The sequence below is a fragment of the Rhinoraja longicauda genome, chromosome 3 (assembly GCF_053455715.1).
Source record: "Rhinoraja longicauda isolate Sanriku21f chromosome 3, sRhiLon1.1, whole genome shotgun sequence".
NCBI lineage: Eukaryota > Metazoa > Chordata > Chondrichthyes > Rajiformes > Arhynchobatidae > Rhinoraja > Rhinoraja longicauda.
The window spans coordinates 1,511,460-1,529,279 of record NC_135955.1 but is presented as its reverse complement, the minus strand read 5'-3'; the positions used below and the strand labels follow the sequence as shown (position 1 = coordinate 1,529,279).

Below are 17,820 nucleotides of genomic sequence, written 5' to 3'. Positions count from 1 at the left end.
TTTCACACTACTTACCTTTTGCCCGATGGGAGATGGGAGATGAGGGAGTGGCCAGGGTGAGACTGGTCCTTCATTATGCTGCTGGCCTTGCCGAGACAGCGTGAGGTGTAGATGGAGTCAGTGGAAGGGAGGTTGGTTTGTGTGATGGTCTGGGCTGCTGGCCTTGCCAAGGCAGCGTGAGGTGTAGATGGAGTCAATGGAAGGGAGGTTGGTTTGTGTGATGGTCTGGGCTGTGTCCACAATTGTCTGCAACTTCTTGTGGTTTTGGATGGGGCTGTTCCCAACCCGTGCTGGACCAGTGCTTGGTATGGGCCGAAGGTCCTGGCAGTAAAGTGTCACCGTGGTACCTGTCTCCACGGACGCTGCCTACCCTGCTGAGTGTGCTGTGCTGCTCCAGTCCAGTGTATGTGTGGGAGGAAGTGGGTTGCGTGCGACACGTAACTGCAGTCGTAGCTGGTGTACAAGGCTCTCACTGCCCTTGCTGTGTTCTGCAGCGCTTTGCCCAGGTGTACAAGGAGCTGGGATCAAAGGAGCTGGAGCCTGTTGCATTCGACATCCTGTTGAAGCATCCTGTCATCGTGGACCTGATAACCAACACCATGAGATTCAGCCAACCTGTGAGAGTCGTCCTGTCCCTCCATCTACATCCCTCGCTCTCCGTCTCCACCTCCTCTCTCCACCCACGTGCTCTCCTCTCTCTTCATCATGCCCACATTCTTCCTTGGAACAGACTGGCACTGTGCCACCCTCTCTCTCCCTGCCTGCCTGCCTGCCTGCTCACTCTCTAGCCTTGCCCATCCACTTTGCCTGATGCTCTCCAGTGATGCAGCCACCAGCCCACTCAACCTCCTTGCTCCTCTCTCTCTCTCTCTCTCTCTCTCTGTCTCTCTCTCTCTGTCTCTCTCTCTCTCCTCTCTGTCCCTCTCTCTCTGCTTCTCTCTCTCTGTCTCACTGTCTGTCTGTCTCTCTCTCTCTCTCTCTCTCTCTCTCTCTCTCTGTCCCTCTCTCTCTGTTTCTCTCTCTCTGTCTCACTGTCTCTCACTGTCTCTCTCTGTCTGTCTCTCCGTTTCTCTCTGTCTCTCTGCCTCTCTCTATCTCTCTCTGTCCCTCTCTCTCTGTTTCTCTCTCTGTCTCACTGTCTCTCTCTGTCTGTCTGTCTCTCTCTCTCTCTCTCTCTCTCTCTCTCTCTCTCTCTCTCTCTCTGTCCCTCTCTCTCTGCTTCTCTCTCTCTGTCTCACTGTCTGTCTCTCTCTCTCTCTCTCTCTCTCTCTCTCTCTGTCCCTCTCTCTCTGCCTCTCTCTCTCTGTCTCACTGTCTGTCTGTCTCTCTCTCTCTCTCTCTCTCTCTCTCTCTCTCTCTCTCTCTCTCTCTCTGTCCCTCTCTCTCTGTTTCTCTCTCTCTGTCTCTCTGTCTCTCTCTCCTCTCTCTCTCTCTCTCTCTCTCTCTCTCTCTCTGTCCCTCTCTCTCTGTTTCTCTCTCTCTGTCTCACTGTCTCTCACTGTCTCTCTCTCTGTCTCTCCGTTTCTCTCTGTTTCTCTCTCTCTCTCTCTCTCTCTCTCTGTCCCTTTCTCTCTGTTTCTCTCTCTGTCTCACTGTCTCTCACTGTCTCTCTCTGTCTGTCTCTCCGTTTCTCTCTGTCTCTCTGCCTCTCTCTATCTCTATCTCTCTCTCTGCCCCTTTCTCTCTCACTCTGCCTCTCTCTCTCTGTCTCTCTCTCTCTCTCTGTCAATTTCAATTTCAATTTAATTTCAATTTTAAAAACGTTATTGGCATGATAAGATCCATCATTATATTGCCAAAGTACAGAACATGACATACATATTTAAAATGCATGAATATAAAAACAAGTATACAATGCATGGGTCGATATGCCCCTGTACATATATATATAAATATATATATATATATATATATTCACGCAATACATTTATAGCCTTTTATCGATTGCTCCTGGTTCTTGCAGTTGTAAATAGTACAGCAAGGTAGTAAGTCGGTATTAATTTCCTTAGTGTCAATTTGTGTATGTGTGTATGTGTACATGTTGGTCATTCACTGTCTCTCAGGTTGTGGCATGCTGTTACATATTGTGCACCAAGATGGGCCGTATTTCCTTCGCCTAGGATTATTCTTAGTTTTTGATATATCATCTAGTTCTTTAAAATCTGGGTTTGCCAGACTGAGTTTTTCAAAGTATATTTTCCTTATTTTATCGATTTTTTTACATTTTGAGAGGAAGTGCACCTCTGTTTCAACCTCATCTGTCAGACAGTGACCACATATTCTATTTTCTCTTGGTTGCCAAGATTTGTCTTCCTTTTTCAACTGCCAAATGACATTCACTTAACCTGTACTTGGTGAGGGTCTGTCTCTGCTTTATATCTCTAACAGTTGAGAGATAGTATGCCAATTTATAATCTCTTTTTAGGGCACGGTAACATTCTAGTCTGCTTTGGCTTTTGGTTACTTTATCCCAATGTTCCAGATAGGTTTCTTTGCATTGTTTAATAATTTGTTTCACTCTAACTGGTGATTGGAAAGCAGTGTTGATCTGAGACTGGTCAAGGTTTAGCTGAATAGGGGTAGTTAGTCTCAGTGCCAACTGGCACAGGGAGCTCTTTTCTGAGTTCCCCTCTTGAGTTTGGAGGGCTTTGAACTGGAGGGTGTCTGGGGGACTAGATGATTCCAAAAATCTAGTGCTCGTTTCTGGATATTTATTATCAGTGGGTATCTACCTAATTCTCTCTCTCTGTCTCTCTGTACTGGAGCATGAGGAGTGGGTCAGGCAGTGTCTCTGGAGGGGATGGACAGATGATACTTTGGGTTGGGACTGAGGAAGGGTGCTGTCAAAATGTTGTCTGTTCATGCCTGGCATTGACCTGAAGAGTCTGAAGAAGGGTCTCGACCCAAAACGTCACCCATTCCTTCTCTCCAGAGATGCTGCCTGTCCCGCTGAGTTACTCCACCATTTTGTGTCGATAAAAGTATCTCTCAGTTAATTTAAATTTACAAGGCACAGAAAAGAACTTCCCAGTTTCCATGAAAATGGCTGAGAACACAGGAGCAGAACACTGACTAAAGATATTCCCCCTCATCTCCTTCCTAAAGGCACGTCCTTTTAATCTGATCTGTGCAATGAATTCCACAGATTCACCTCTCTCTGACGAAAGATATTCCTCCTCATCTGCTTCCTTTTGATCTGTGCATCCAGTCCTCACCTTTCCTGGCTTGCAAATCTGCAACACCCTCGCTGGCAAAGACCACGTGGCCCCTGGAGGTCAGTGCCAGGGACCCAGCCCCCCCGTGCAGTGAGTTCTAGCTCCCTGTTTGTCCAGAGGTTTAGTCTCTGCCTCTGGCCTTGTGACCACTCACTGCCTTGTGTCAGGATGCTTCTCCAGTCTAGCACAATGCTGGAGCAGTCAGTCGCGGTACCCTCTTCACCTGTGTGCAGTGTAGCCACCAGGCTGGCACCCAGTGCTCCAGTGGTACTGGCTGGCTGAGTGGCACCCCCTGCCTGGTCCCTACAGAAATTGAACAAAATCTGATCTAAAAAGAGAGGCTGGTTAGTTTAGTAGAAAATTCTGAATGTACATCTGTGGTTATCCACAAATGCAAATATGGTAACGTGAGTTAGATGCCTTCAAAGAACGGCTGCTCCAAAGCCATTTCTGCAGTTATTCTGCTACCTGTGTTCAAATCTAAACGTTTATCTAGGTCATAGGCCAACTGCACCCACTCCCTGCAGCTCTCTGTGACACAGCCCCAGAGCTCACTCTCACTCACACCGTCCTCTGCACTCTCACTCACACTCACACAGCCCACTAAACCCCAGCTGCCCCCTGCACTCTCACTCACACTCACACACACTCACACTCACACAGCCCACTAAACCCCAGCTGCTCCCTGCAGTCTCTCACTCTGCTCCTCACTCACACTTCAGTTTGGATACTGACTCTGAATACCACGCGCGGGACTCTCATACTCCTGTCTTCCGTTGTGGTTCTGCCTTTCTATCTCTCCATCTCTTTCTCTGTCTGTCTCTCTCTCTCTCCCCCTCTCTCTTTCTCTCCATCTCTGCCTGTTGTCTCTCTTCCTCCTTGTCTGTCTGTCTGTCTCTCTCTCTCTCTTACTCTGTCCCTCTGTTTCCCCATTCCCCCTCACTGCCCCCATCCCTTCATGACCTGCCCCCTCTCCCCGTCACTCTCACCCCCACTCCCTGCCATTGTCGCCCCATCCCCACCATTTCCTCCCCTTCCCTCTCCCCGTCCCCATCATGTCCATCTCCCCATCCCGGTCACTACCCCCCTCCCCATCACTCCCATCATGTCCTCCCCGTCACTCTCTCCCCGTCCCATCACGCCAGCTCCCCGTCACTCCCCTCCCTCATCACTCATGTCCCCTTGTCCCCATCAAGTCTTCCCCCCTTCCCCGTCACTCTCTCCACCCCCCCCCCCCCCCCCGTCACTGACTGATCTCTCTGTTACAGGAGATCAACACGCCCCCATCCCTGTTACTCCCCTCCCTGTCCCCATTACACCAGTTCCCCCCTCTCCCCCTCCCCACCCTCTCCTCTCCCCGTCCCTCTCCTCTCCTCACCCTCTCCTCATCCTCTCCTCTCCTCACCCTCTCCTCATCCTCTCCTCTCCCCGCCCTCTCCTCTCCCCATCCCCGTCCCTCTCCTCTCCCCGCCCTCTCCTCTCCCCGTCCCTCTCCTCTCCCCGTCCCTCTCCTCTCCCCTCTCCCCATCCCTCTCTCCCCGTCCCTCTCCTCTCCTCTCCCCGTCCCTCTCCTCTCCTCTCCCCGTCCCTCTCCTCTCCCCGTCCCTCTCCTCTCCCCTCTCCCCATCCCTCTCTCCCCGACCCTCTCCTCTCCCCGTCCCTCTCCTCTCCCCGTCCCTCTCCTCTCCCCGTCCCTCTCCTCTCCCCGTCCCTCACTCCCCGTCCCTCTCCTCTCCCCTCTCCCCATCCCTCTCTCCCCGACCCTCTCCTCTCCCCGTCCCTCTCCTCTCATCGTCCCTCTCCTCTCCCCGTCCCTCTCTCCCCGTCCCTCACTCCCCGTCCCTCTCCTCTCCCCTCTCCCCATCCCTCTCTCCCCATCCCTCTCTCCCCGTCCCTCTCCTCTCCTCTCCCCATCCCTCTCTCCCCGTCCCTCTCCTCTCCCCGTCCCTCTCCTCTCCCCGTCCCTCTCCTCTCATCGTCCCTCTCCTCTCCCCTCTCCCCATCCCTCTCTCCCCGTCCCTCTCCTCTCCCCTCCCCTCCCCATCCCTCTCTCCCCGTCCCTCTCCTCTCCCCGTCCCTCTCTCCCCGTCCCTCTCCTCTCCCCGTCCCTCTCCTCTCCCCGTCCCTCTCCTCTCCCCGTCCCTCTCCTCTCCTCTCCCCGTCCCTCTCCTCTCCCCGTCCCTCTCTCCCCATCCCTCTCTCCCCGTCCCTCTCCTCTCCTCTCCCCGTCCCTCTCCTCTCCCCGTCCCTCTCCTCTCCCCGTCCCTCTCCTCTCCCCGTCCCTCTCTCCTCATCCCTCTCTCCCCGTCCCTCTCCTCTCCCCGTCCCTCTCCTCTCCCCGTCCCTCTCCTCTCCCCGTCCCTCTCCTCTCCCCGTCCCTCTCCTCTCCCCGTCCCTCTCTCCCCGTCCCTCTCCTCTCCTCTCCCCGTCCCTCTCCTCTCCCCGTCCCTCTCCTCTCCCCGTCCCTCTCCTCTCCCCGTCCCTCTCTCCCCATCCCTCTCTCCCCGTCCCTCTCCTCTCCCCGTCCCTCTCTCCCCGTCCCTCTCCTCTCCCCGTCCCTCTCTCCCCGTCCCTCTCTCCCCATCCCTCTCTCCCCATCCCTCTCTCCCCGTCCCTCTCTCCCCGTCCCTCTCCTCTCCCCGTCCCTCTCTCCCTGTCCCTCTCCTCTCCCCGTCCCTCTCCTCTCCCCGTCCCTCTCCTCTCCCCGTCCCTCTCTCCCCGTCCCTCTCCTCTCCCCGTCCCTCTCTCCCCGTCCCTCTCCTCTCCCCGTCCCTCTCTCCCCATCCCTCTCTCCCCGTCCCTCTCTCCCCATCCCTCTCTCCCCGTCCCTCTCTCCCCATCCCTCTCTCCCCGTCCTTCTCCTCTCCCCGTCCCTCTCCTCTCCCCGTCCCTCTCCTCTCCCCGTCCCTCTCCTCTCCCCGTCCCTCTCCTCTCCCCGTCCCTCTCCTCTCCCCGTCCCTCTCCTCTCCCCGTCCCTCTCCTCTCCCCATCCCTCTCCTCTCCCCGTCCCTCTCCTCTCCCCGTCCCTCTCCTCTCCCCATCCCTCTCTCCCCGTCCCTCTCTCCCCGTCCCTCTCTCCCTGTCCCTCTCCTCTCCCCGTCCCTCTCCTCTCCCCATCCCCGTCCCTCTCCTCTCCTCTCCCCGCCCTCTCCTCTCCCCGTCCCTCTCCTCTCCCCGTCCCTCTCCTCTCCCCTCTCCCCATCCCTCTCTCCCCGTCCCTCTCCTCTCCTCTCCCCGTCCCTCTCCTCTCCTCTCCCCGTCCCTCTCCTCTCCCCGTCCCTCTCCTCTCCCCTCTCCCCATCCCTCTCTCCCCGACCCTCTCCTCTCCCCGTCCCTCTCCTCTCCCCGTCCCTCTCCTCTCCCCGTCCCTCTCTCCCCGTCCCTCACTCCCCGTCCCTCTCCTCTCCCCTCTCCCCATCCCTCTCTCCCCGACCCTCTCCTCTCCCCGTCCCTCTCCTCTCATCGTCCCTCTCCTCTCCCCGTCCCTCTCTCCCCGTCCCTCACTCCCCGTCCCTCTCCTCTCCCCTCTCCCCATCCCTCTCTCCCCATCCCTCTCTCCCCGTCCCTCTCCTCTCCTCTCCCCATCCCTCTCTCCCCGTCCCTCTCCTCTCCCCGTCCCTCTCCTCTCCCCGTCCCTCTCCTCTCATCGTCCCTCTCCTCTCCCCTCTCCCCATCCCTCTCTCCCCGTCCCTCTCCTCTCCCCTCCCCTCCCCATCCCTCTCTCCCCGTCCCTCTCCTCTCCCCGTCCCTCTCTCCCCGTCCCTCTCCTCTCCCCGTCCCTCTCCTCTCCCCGTCCCTCTCCTCTCCCCGTCCCTCTCCTCTCCTCTCCCCGTCCCTCTCCTCTCCCCGTCCCTCTCTCCCCATCCCTCTCTCCCCGTCCCTCTCCTCTCCTCTCCCCGTCCCTCTCCTCTCCCCGTCCCTCTCCTCTCCCCGTCCCTCTCCTCTCCCCGTCCCTCTCTCCTCATCCCTCTCTCCCCGTCCCTCTCCTCTCCCCGTCCCTCTCCTCTCCCCGTCCCTCTCCTCTCCCCGTCCCTCTCCTCTCCCCGTCCCTCTCCTCTCCCCGTCCCTCTCTCCCCGTCCCTCTCCTCTCCTCTCCCCGTCCCTCTCCTCTCCTCTCCCCGTCCCTCTCCTCTCCCCGTCCCTCTCCTCTCCCCGTCCCTCTCTCCCCGTCCCTCTCCTCTCCCCGTCCCTCTCTCCCCGTCCCTCTCCTCTCCCCGTCCCTCTCTCCCCGTCCCTCTCTCCCCATCCCTCTCTCCCCGTCCCTCTCTCCCCGTCCCTCTCCTCTCCCCGTCCCTCTCTCCCTGTCCCTCTCCTCTCCCCGTCCCTCTCCTCTCCCCGTCCCTCTCCTCTCCCCGTCCCTCTCTCCCCGTCCCTCTCCTCTCCCCGTCCCTCTCTCCCCGTCCCTCTCCTCTCCCCGTCCCTCTCTCCCCATCCCTCTCTCCCCATCCCTCTCTCCCCGTCCCTCTCTCCCCATCCCTCTCTCCCCGTCCTTCTCCTCTCCCCGTCCCTCTCCTCTCCCCGTCCCTCTCCTCTCCCCGTCCCTCTCCTCTCCCCGTCCCTCTCCTCTCCCCGTCCCTCTCCTCTCCCCGTCCCTCTCCTCTCCCCGTCCCTCTCCTCTCCCCATCCCTCTCCTCTCCCCGTCCCTCTCTCCCCGTCCCTCTCCTCTCCCCATCCCTCTCTCCCCGTCCCTCTCTCCCCGTCCCTCTCTCCCTGTCCCTCTCCTCTCCCCGTCCCTCTCCTCTCCTCTCCCCGTCCCTCTCTCCCCGTCCCTCTCTCCCCGTCCCTCTCTCCCCGTCCCTCTCTCCCCGTCCCTCTCTCCCCGTCCCTCTCCTCTCCCCTCCCCGTCCCTCTCCTCTCCCCTCCCCGTCCCTCTCCTCTCCCCGTCCCTCTCCTCTCCTCTCCCCGTCCCTCTCTCCCCGTCCCTCTCCTCTCCCCGTCCCTCTCCTCTCCTCTCCCCGTCCCTCTCCTCTCCCCGTTCCTCTCCTCTCCCCGTCCCTCTCTCCCCGTCCCTCTCCTCTCCTCTCCCCGTCCCTCTCCTCTCCCCGTCCCTCTCCTCTCCCCGTCCCTCTCTCCCCGTCCCTCTCCTCTCCCCGTCCCTCTCCCCGTCCCTCTGCTCTCCCCGTCCAGTCTGACATCTCTGTGTTGCAGGATATCCAGGCGGTTGTGCAGAGGAGGCTGGAGCCCGAGGGTGTTGCCAACAGCTCTCCCGACCCCTCGGTGGAGCCATCGGTCAGCTCCCCCACGGATGAGCCGGGCCGCCAGAGCCGCCGCAGAATTCACAAGGCCTGAGCCGTCCAACAACAAGAATAAATTCACATATGCATCAGTTTCTCATTCCTTGCCACTGGGTCTTGGGAGTCGGAGACACACTGCGCGGGAAAAGGCCCTTAGCACAACTCTTCCACGCTGACCAACATGTCCCATCTACACACGTTTGGCCCATGTCCTAAACCTGTCCTATCCATGTACCTGTCCAAATGTCTCTTAAATGTTGTTATTGTACGTGCCTCAACTACCTCCTCTGGCAGCTCATTCTATACACCCACCACCCTTTGAGTGAAAATGGTGCCCTTCAGGTTCCCATTAAATCTCTTACCTTAAACCAATGTCCTATATATAACATATAACATATAACAACTACAGCATGGAAACAGGCCTGTCCGGCCCTACCAGTCCACGCCGACCATTCTCCCTGACCTAGTCTCAGATACCTGCACTCAGACCATAACCCTACAATCCCCTCCTATCCATATACCTATCCAATTTACTCTTAAATAATAAAATCGAGCCAGCCTCCACCACTTCCACCGGAAGCCCATTCCATACAGCCACAACCCTCTGAGTAAAGAAGTTCCCCCTCATGTTACCCCTAAACCTTTGTCCCTCAATTCTGTCCTCTGGTTCTTGATTCCCCAACTCTGGGTAAAAGACTGCATTCACCCCATCTATTCCCCTCATGATTTTGTACACCTCTATAAGATCACCCCTCATCCTCCTGCGCTCCATGGAATAGAGTCCTAGCCTGCCCAACCTCTCCCTGTAGCTCAACCCTTGAGTTCCAGTAGCATCCTCATAATGCTCTGCACCCATTCCAGCTTGACCACATCCTTCCTCCAGCAGAATGACCAGAACTGAACACAATACTCTCAATATGGCCTCACCAACGTCTTGTCTAACCACTGGTCACATCTCCAGCCAGGATATTGTCCTTCCACCACAACCCTCTGTCTTCCATCAGTGAGCCTGTTCAGAATGCACATGACCAAGTCATTGTTGATGTTGAAGTCACCAAGTAACAAGTCCATGTATCTTAATCGCCTTCAATAAAATCTCTGCTCAGTCCGCCTAAACCTACATGATCTCCCGGTTGCTAAACACTTTAACTTCCCCTCTCATTCCCATACTGATCTTAGACACTAAAAGCTGGAGTAACTCAGCGGGACAGGCAGCATCTCCGGAGAGAAGGAATGGGTAACTTTAAGGGTTGAGACCCTTCTTCAGATTGGAAGTCACAGGAAAGGGAAACAAGAAATATAAACGGTGATGTAGAGGGATATAGAACAATGAATGAAAGATATGCAAAAACAGTAGCAATGATAAAGGGAACTCCATGGATAGCTGTATGCTAGGTGGGAACAGGAAGCTGGATGGGGGAGGGATGGAGAGAGAGGAAATACATGGGTGACTCAATATTCATTATTGCTTTCTTGGGCTGTAAGCTGCCCAAGCAAAATATGAGATGTTGTTCCTCCAATTTGTGTTTAGCTTCACTCTGACAATGGAGAAGGCCCAGGACAGAAAGGTCATTGTGGGAATGGGTTAGGGGAATTAAAGTCTTTAGCAACTGGGAGATCATGTAGGCCCAGGCGGACTGAACGAAACGATCTCCCGGTCCACGTTTGGTCTCGTTGAGTCCACATCTTGAACAACAGATGCCGTCGATGAGGTTGGAGGAGGTGCAAGTAAACCTCTACCTAACCTGAAAGGACTGCCGGGGTCCCTGGACACAGTTGAGGGAGGGGGGTATAGGGACAGGTGCTGCATCTTCTGCGGAAGAGGGGAACCTCCGTTCCCTAATGAATGAGGACATCTCGGATGTCCTGGTATGGAACACCTCATCTTGGATGCAGATGCGGCGTAGATGGTGGAATGAGGAGTAAGGGATAGAGTCTTCGCACGAAGCAGGGTGGGGAGAAGTGTCGTCTGGATAGTTGCAGGAGTCGGTCCATGATGGAAAACCCCTCTACATCCCCTCTCCCATCATAGACGAGTCCTTTACATGTGTGTCCTTGCTCCCCCTCCCCCAGTCACAACAGACAGTCCCCCTCCTTACCTTCCACCCCATCAGCCATGGCATACAACACATAACCCTCTGACATTTTCACCACATCCAACGGGATCCCACCACGAGTCACATCTTCCCATCTCCACCCCTTTACGTCTTCCGCAGAGACAGTTCCCTCCGCAATTCCCTGGTTAACTCATCCCTTCCCCCTGACTGATGAAGGCCAATGTGCCGCATCTCCCCACCCTGCCCCCACTCTGTGACCCTCACTCACCCCTGCCCCCACACTGTGACCCTCACCCCTGCCCCCACACTGTGACCCTCACCCCAGCCCTCACTTACCCCAGCCCCCACACTGTGACCCTCTCACCCCTGCCCCCACACTGTGACCCTCACTCACCCCTGCCCCCACTCTGTGACCCTCACCCCAGCCCTCACACTGTGACCCTCTCACCCCAGCCCCCACACTGTGACCCTCACTCACCCCTGCCCCCACACTGTGACCCTCACCCCTGCCCCCACACTGACCTCTGCCCCCACACTGTGACCCTCACTCACCCCTGCCCCCACTCTGTGACCCTCACTCACCCCTGTCCCCACACTGTGACCCTCACTCACCCTGCCCCCACCCTGACCCTCACCCCTGCCCCCACACTGACCCTCACTCACCCCTGACCCTCACCCCTGCCCCCTCACTCACCCCTGCCCCCACACTGTGACCCTCTCACCCCAGCCCCCACACTGTGACCCTCACTCACCCCTGCCCCCACTCTGTGACCCTCACCCCAGCCCTCACTTACCCCAGCCCCCACTCTGTGACCCTCACTCACCCCTGCCCCCACACTGTGACCCTCACCCCTGCCCCCACTCTGTGACCCTCACCCCAGCCCTCACTTACCCCAGCCCCCACACTGTGACCCTCTCACCCCAGCCCTCACTTACCCCAGCCCCCACACTGTGACCCTCACTCACCCCTGCCCCCACTCTGTGACCCTGACCCTCACCCCTGTCCCCACACTGTGACCCTCACTCACCCTGCCCCCACCCTGACCCTCACCCCTGCCCCCATACTGTGACCCTGACCCTCACCCCTGCTACTGACATTCTCTCCCCCACACCACCCGTGGGATGTCGGGGGACAGAATGACCAGCTGGCGGAGGGGCGGGGGGTGGAATTGCTGAGGGGCTGGACACAGGGCTCCCCCACCCTCCCTGTAACCTCTCTCCCTGTGACCTCCTCTCTCTGTGACCTCCTCTCCCTGTGACCTCCTCTCTCTGTGACCTCCTCTCCCTGTGACCTCCTCTCCCTGTGACCTCCTCTCCCTGTGACCTCCTCTCTCTGTGACCTCCTCTCTCTGTAACTTCCTCTCCCCGTGACCGGCCGCTGTGGTTTCAGTGCTGGAGTTGCCGCGCTGTGGGTGTGGGGTGTGGGCCGGCACGGTGCCGAGACTGGGATGGGGAAACCACCGCTCGACACCAACAACCCAGACTGAGGAACACAGCGGGGACATCTCCACACAGTCCGTGCCCAGTGTGGGGCATCTCCACACAGTGCCCAGTGGGGCATCTCCACACAGTCCGTGCCCAGTGTGGGGCATCTCCACACAGTGCCCAGTGGGGCATCTCCATACAGTCCGTGCCCAGTGTGGGGCATCTCCACACAGTGCCCAGTGGGGCATCTCCACACAGTGCCCAGTGGGGCATCTCCACACAGTGCCCAGTGGGGCATCTCCACACAGTGCCCAGTGGGGCATCTCCACACAGTGCCCAGTGGGGCATCTCCACACAGTGCCCAGTGGGGCATCTCCACACAGTGCCCAGTGGGGCATCTCCACACAGTGCCCAGTGGGGCATCTCCACACAGTGCCCATTGGGGCATCTCCACACAGTGCCCAGAGGGGCATCTCCACACAGCACATACCCAGTGTGGGGCATCTCCACACAGTGCCCATTGGGGCATCTCCACACAGTGCCCATTGGGGCATCTCCACACAGTGCCCAGTGGGCATCTCCACACAGTGCCCATTGGGGCATCTCCACACAGTGCCCAGAGGGGCATCTCCAGACAGTGCCCAGAGGGGCATCTCCACACAGCACATACCCAGTGTGGGGCATCTCCACACAGTGCCCAGTGGGGCATCTCCACACAGTGCCCAGTGGGGCATCTCCACACAGTGCCCAGTGGGACACGGGTGGGGTAGATAGTGGGACAGAAGTGGGGGTGGGACAGGAGTGGGGGGTAGAGTGGGACGGGTGGGGGGTGGAGAGTGGGACAGGAGTGGAGTGGGAAGGGTGGGGGTGGAGAGTGGGATGGGATTGGGGTAGAGAGTGGGATGGGGGTGGAGAGTGGGACGGGGTGGAGAGTGGGACGGGGGTGGAGAGTGGGACAGGGTGGGCGGTGGAGAGTGGGATGGATGGAGGATACTCTGGAGTGCGGGGAGTGGGTGGGAAGAGAAGTTCCCTCTAAAATCTCTTCAGATCCAAAATGCCCGTCTAAACTGGTCCTCTTTCCCAATTCACCCACATGGCTTGAAGCCTTTCCAATCCATGGACCTGTTCAATGTGGTTTAAGTGTTGTTATTCTTTCTGCCTCAACCACTTCCTGTAACAGTTTGTTCCACAAACCCACCCCGCTCTGTGACAACGTTGCCTGTTCTACACAGAGGGTGGTGTGTGTGGGAGGAGATAGACAGATTCTTGATTAGTGCGGGTGTCAGGGGTTATGGGGAGAAGGCAGGAGAATAGGGTTAGGTGGGAGAGATAGATCAGCCATGATTGAATGGCGGAGTAGATGTGATGGGCCAAATGGCCTCATTCTGCTCCTACCACTTATGACCTTGGAGTTGGAGTTAGCTGTTGGAGATGCCCACTGTGACCACAATGCCACTTGCCCCTCATCCCTCCACACCTGACCACGGTGGGCACACAGGGCCGCTGTGAACAGGACTGGATGTTGTGAGCAGTGGTGAACATCCTATACTTTCACTTTGTGATGGGGCAGGTGAGGATGGCAGGGCCAGGACACTACGCAGTGACCTGTGGCAGTGAGGGTCCAACACTGGGTTGGTGGACCTCAAACCACCACAGTCTGAACAAGGGTCTCGACTCTCGACCCAAAAAATCCTCAGTCTGAAGAAGGGTCTCGACCTGAAACATCCTCAGTCTGAAGAAGGGTCTCGACCTGAAACGTCACCCATTCCTTCTATCCAGAGATGCTATCTGACCCGCAGAGTTACTCCAGCATTTTGTATCTATTTTTGGTGTAAAGCAGCACCTGCAGTTCCTTGATGCACATTGCTCTGTCTGAGGTCTGGCTCCAATCAATGGGCTATTGCCCCCCCCCCCCCCCCCCCCCCCAAGAGAGATATAGAACAAATGAATGAAATATATGCAAAAAAGCAATGATGATAAAGAAAACAGATGACTTTAAAGCTGGTGTGACTTGGGTGGGGGAGGGATGGGATGCAAAGGGTTATTTGAAGTTAGAGATATCAATGTTCATTCCACTGGGTGCAAGCTGCCCAAGCGGAATATGAAATGCTGTCTCTCCAACTTGCACCAAGCCTGACTCTGACAGTGGAGGAGGCCCAGGACAGAAAGGTCAGTGTGGGAATGGGGAGGGGAATTAAAGTGTTTGGCCAAATGCAGGCAATTCCACTTGGGTAGTCAGCAGTGGTATCAACACTAAAATCCCACTGCCCCAGAGTTCTCCCACACACACTCTGCTGTTCATCTCCTGACTGTATGAGGCAATTGAGGCAGTGCAACGTAGGTTCACGAGATTGGTCCCCGGGATGGCAGGACTGTCATATGAGGAAAGAATGAAAAGACTAGGCTTGTATTCACTGGAGTTTAGAAGGATGAGGGGATCTTATAGAAACATATAAAATTATGGACTGGACAAGCTAGATGCAGGAAAAATGTTCCCAATGTTGGGGGAGTCCAGAACCAGGGGCCACAGTCTTAGAATAAAGGGGAGGCCATTTAAAACTGAGGTGAGAAGGAACTTTTTCACCCAGAGAGTTGTGAATTTGTGGAATTCTCTGCCACAGAGGGCAGTGGATGCCAATTCACTGGATGAATTTAAGAGAGAGTTAGATAGAGCTCTGGGGGCTAGTGGAATCAAGGGATATGGGGAGAAGACAGGCACGGGTTACTGATTGTGGATGATCACAATGAATGGCGGTGCTGGCTCAAAGGGCCGAATGGCCTCCTCCTGCACCCATTTTCTATGTTTCTATAACTTTTTCCCCAGTGTGGAAATGTCAGAGATTACAGGGCAGTGCTTTAAGATGAGAGGGGCAAAGTTTAAAGGAGATGTGTGGGGCAATCTTTTTTACACCGAGGGTGGTGGGGGCTGGAACGTGCTGCCAGGGTTGGTGGTGTGGGCAGATATGATAGTGGTGTTTTAGAGGCTTTTAGACAGACACATGGATATGGAGGGCTATGGATCATGTGCAAGCATAAGTTTAACGGCATCATAGAAAACATAAAATAGTACAGGTGCAGGAGCTTGGAGCCAGCACCGCCATTCAATATGATCATGGCTGATCATCCACAATCAGTACCCCGTTCCTGCCTTTTTCCCATATCCCCTGATTCCTTTAGCCTTAAGAATTAAATCTAACTCTCTTGAAAACATCCAGTGAATTGGCCTCCACTGCCCTCTGTGGCAGAGAATTCCATAGATTCACAACTCTCTGGGTGAAAAAGTTGTTCCTCATCTCAGTCCTAAATGGCCTCCCCTTTATTCTTAAACTCACTCTGGTTCTCGACTCCCCCAACATTGGGAACATGTTGCCTTCATCTAGCCTGTGCAATCCTTTAAGAATTTTAGTATGTGTAGGAAAGAACTGCAGATGCTGGTTTAAATCGAAGGTAAACACAAAATGCTGGAGTAACTCAGCGGGTGAGGCAGCGTCTCTGGAGAGAAGGAACGGGTGATGCTGCCTCACCCGCTGAGTTACTCCAGCATTTTGTGTCTCCCTTTAAGAAGTGTGTATATTTCGAGAAAGATCCCCTCTCATCCGTCTAAATTCCAGTGAATACAAGCCCGTTCCTTCACCATACCTCAGTCTCGCCATCCCTGGAATTAACCTGGCGAACCTACGCTGCATTCCCTCAATAGCAATAATGTCCTTCCCCAAATGAGGAGACCAAAACTGCACACAGTACTCGAGGTGTGGTCTCACCAGGGCCCTGTACAACTGCACACAGTACTCGAGGTGTGGTCTCACCAGGGCTCCAGGTGTGGTCTCACCAGGGCTCCAGGTGTGGTCTCACCAGGGCCCTGTACAACTGCACACAGTACTCCAGGTGTGGTCTCACCAGGGCCCTGTACAACTGCACACAGTACTCCAGGTGTGGTCTCACCAGGGCCCTGTACAACTGCACACAGTACTCCAGGTGTGGTCTCACCAGGGCCCTGTACAACTGCACACAGTACTCCAGGTGTGGTCTCACCTGGGCCCTGTACAACTGCACACAGTACTCCAGGTGTGGTCTCACCAGGGCCCTGTACAACTGCACACAGTACTCCAGGTGTGGTCTCACCAGGGCCCTGTACAACAGTAGTAGGAACGACTTGCTCCTAAACTCAAATCGTCGCGTAATGTAGGCCAACATGTTCAGCACGGACAGTGTGGGCCGAAGGGCCTGTTCCTGCGCTGTGCTGTGCTGGTTCCCCAGGTCACCCTTCACCCCGTGTGTGAGGGGGGGGGGGGGGGTGGCAGACCCTGCGATAGTGGTCTAGTCATCGTCTCTCCACCACCTGCTCTCCTCACACGATCGCTGCTCAGGAAGCAATACCCGGGTCAAAGCGATTCATCAGCTGAGTGCGGAAACCGCAGACACTGTTCCCACGTCCACGCTGCACAGTCAGGGCGACAGACACAAACAGCTCAGCCCAGCCCAGCACAGCCCAGCCCAGCCCTGCCCAGACCAGACCAGACCAGCACAGCACAGCCCAGACCAGACCAGCACAGCACAGACCAGCCCAGCCCTGCCCAGACCAGACCAGACCAGCACAGCACAGCCCAGCCCAGCACAGACCAGCACAGACCAGCCCAGCCCAGCCCAGCACAGCCCAGCACAGACCAGCACAGCACAGCCCAGCCCAGCCCAGCACAGCACAGACCAGCACAGACCAGCACAGCCCAGCCCAGCCCAGCCCAGACCAGCCCAGCCCAGCCCAGCCCAGCCCAGCCCAGCCCAGCACAGCCCAGCCCAGCCCAGCTCAGCCCAGCCCAGCCCAGCCCAGCCCAGACCAGCCCAGCACAGACCAGCCCAGCCCAGCCCAGCACAGCCCAGCACAGCACAGCCCAGCACAGCACAGCACAGACCAGCACAGCCCAGCCCAGACCAGCCCAGCCCAGCCCAGCCCAGCCCAGCCCAGCCCAGCCCAGCTCAGCCCAGCCCAGCCCAGCACAGCCCAGCCCAGCACAGACCAGCACAGCCCAGCCCAGCACAGCACAGCACAGCCCAGCCCAGCCCAGCTCAGCCCAGCCCAGCACAGCCCAGCACAGACCAGCCCAGCCCAGCACAGCCCAGCCCAGCACAGCCCAGCCCAGCACAGACCAGCACAGACCAGCCCAGCCCTGCCCAGACCAGACCAGACCAGCCCAGCACAGCACAGACCAGCCCAGCCCAGCCCAGCCCAGCACAGCCCAGCCCAGCACAGACCAGCACAGACCAGCACAGACCAGCCCAGCCCTGCCCAGACCAGACCAGACCAGCCCAGCACAGCACAGACCAGCCCAGCCCAGCCCAGCCCAGCCCAGCCCAGCACAGCCCAGCACAGACCAGCCCAGCACAGCCCAGCCCAGCCCAGCCCAGCACAGCTCAGCCCAGCCCAGCCCAGCCCAGCACAGACATGCCGACCCGACCCGACCCACCGCGCGGCGCGGCGCTCCCTCACACAGCGCGGCGCTCCCTCACTCACCCCCGACCCACAGCGTGGCGCTCCCTCACTCACCCCCGACCCACAGCGTGGCGCTCCCTCACTCACCCCCGACCCACAGCGTGGCGCTGCCTCACTCACCCCCCCCACAGCGCGGAGCTCCCTCACTCACCCCCCCCACAGCGCGGCGCTCCCTCACTCACCCCCTCCCACAGCGCGGCGCTCCCTCACTCACCCCCCCCTCCCACAGCGCGGCGCTCCCTCACTCACCCCCTCCCACAGCACGGCGCTCCCTCACTCACCCCCCCTCCCACAGCGCGGCGCTCCCTCACTCACCCCTGACCCACAGCGCGGCGCTCCCTCACTCACCCCCCCTCCCACAGCGCGGCGCTCCCTCACTCACCCCCTCCCACAGCACGGCG

General features: G+C 57.6%; 1 protein-coding gene across 1 annotated transcript in view; it reads left to right on the top strand.

Moving 5' to 3' along the window:
* Nucleotides 1-8,535, top strand: part of spef2 (sperm flagellar 2) — a 131,003-nt gene extending 122,468 nt beyond the window's left edge. The window contains 2 exon segments of the mRNA XM_078430530.1: nt 495-617; nt 8,364-8,535. Coding sequence (XP_078286656.1) covers nt 495-617; nt 8,364-8,504 — 264 coding nt within the window. The 3' untranslated portion in view covers nt 8,505-8,535.
* The last annotated feature ends 9,285 nt before the right edge of the window (nt 8,536-17,820 follow it).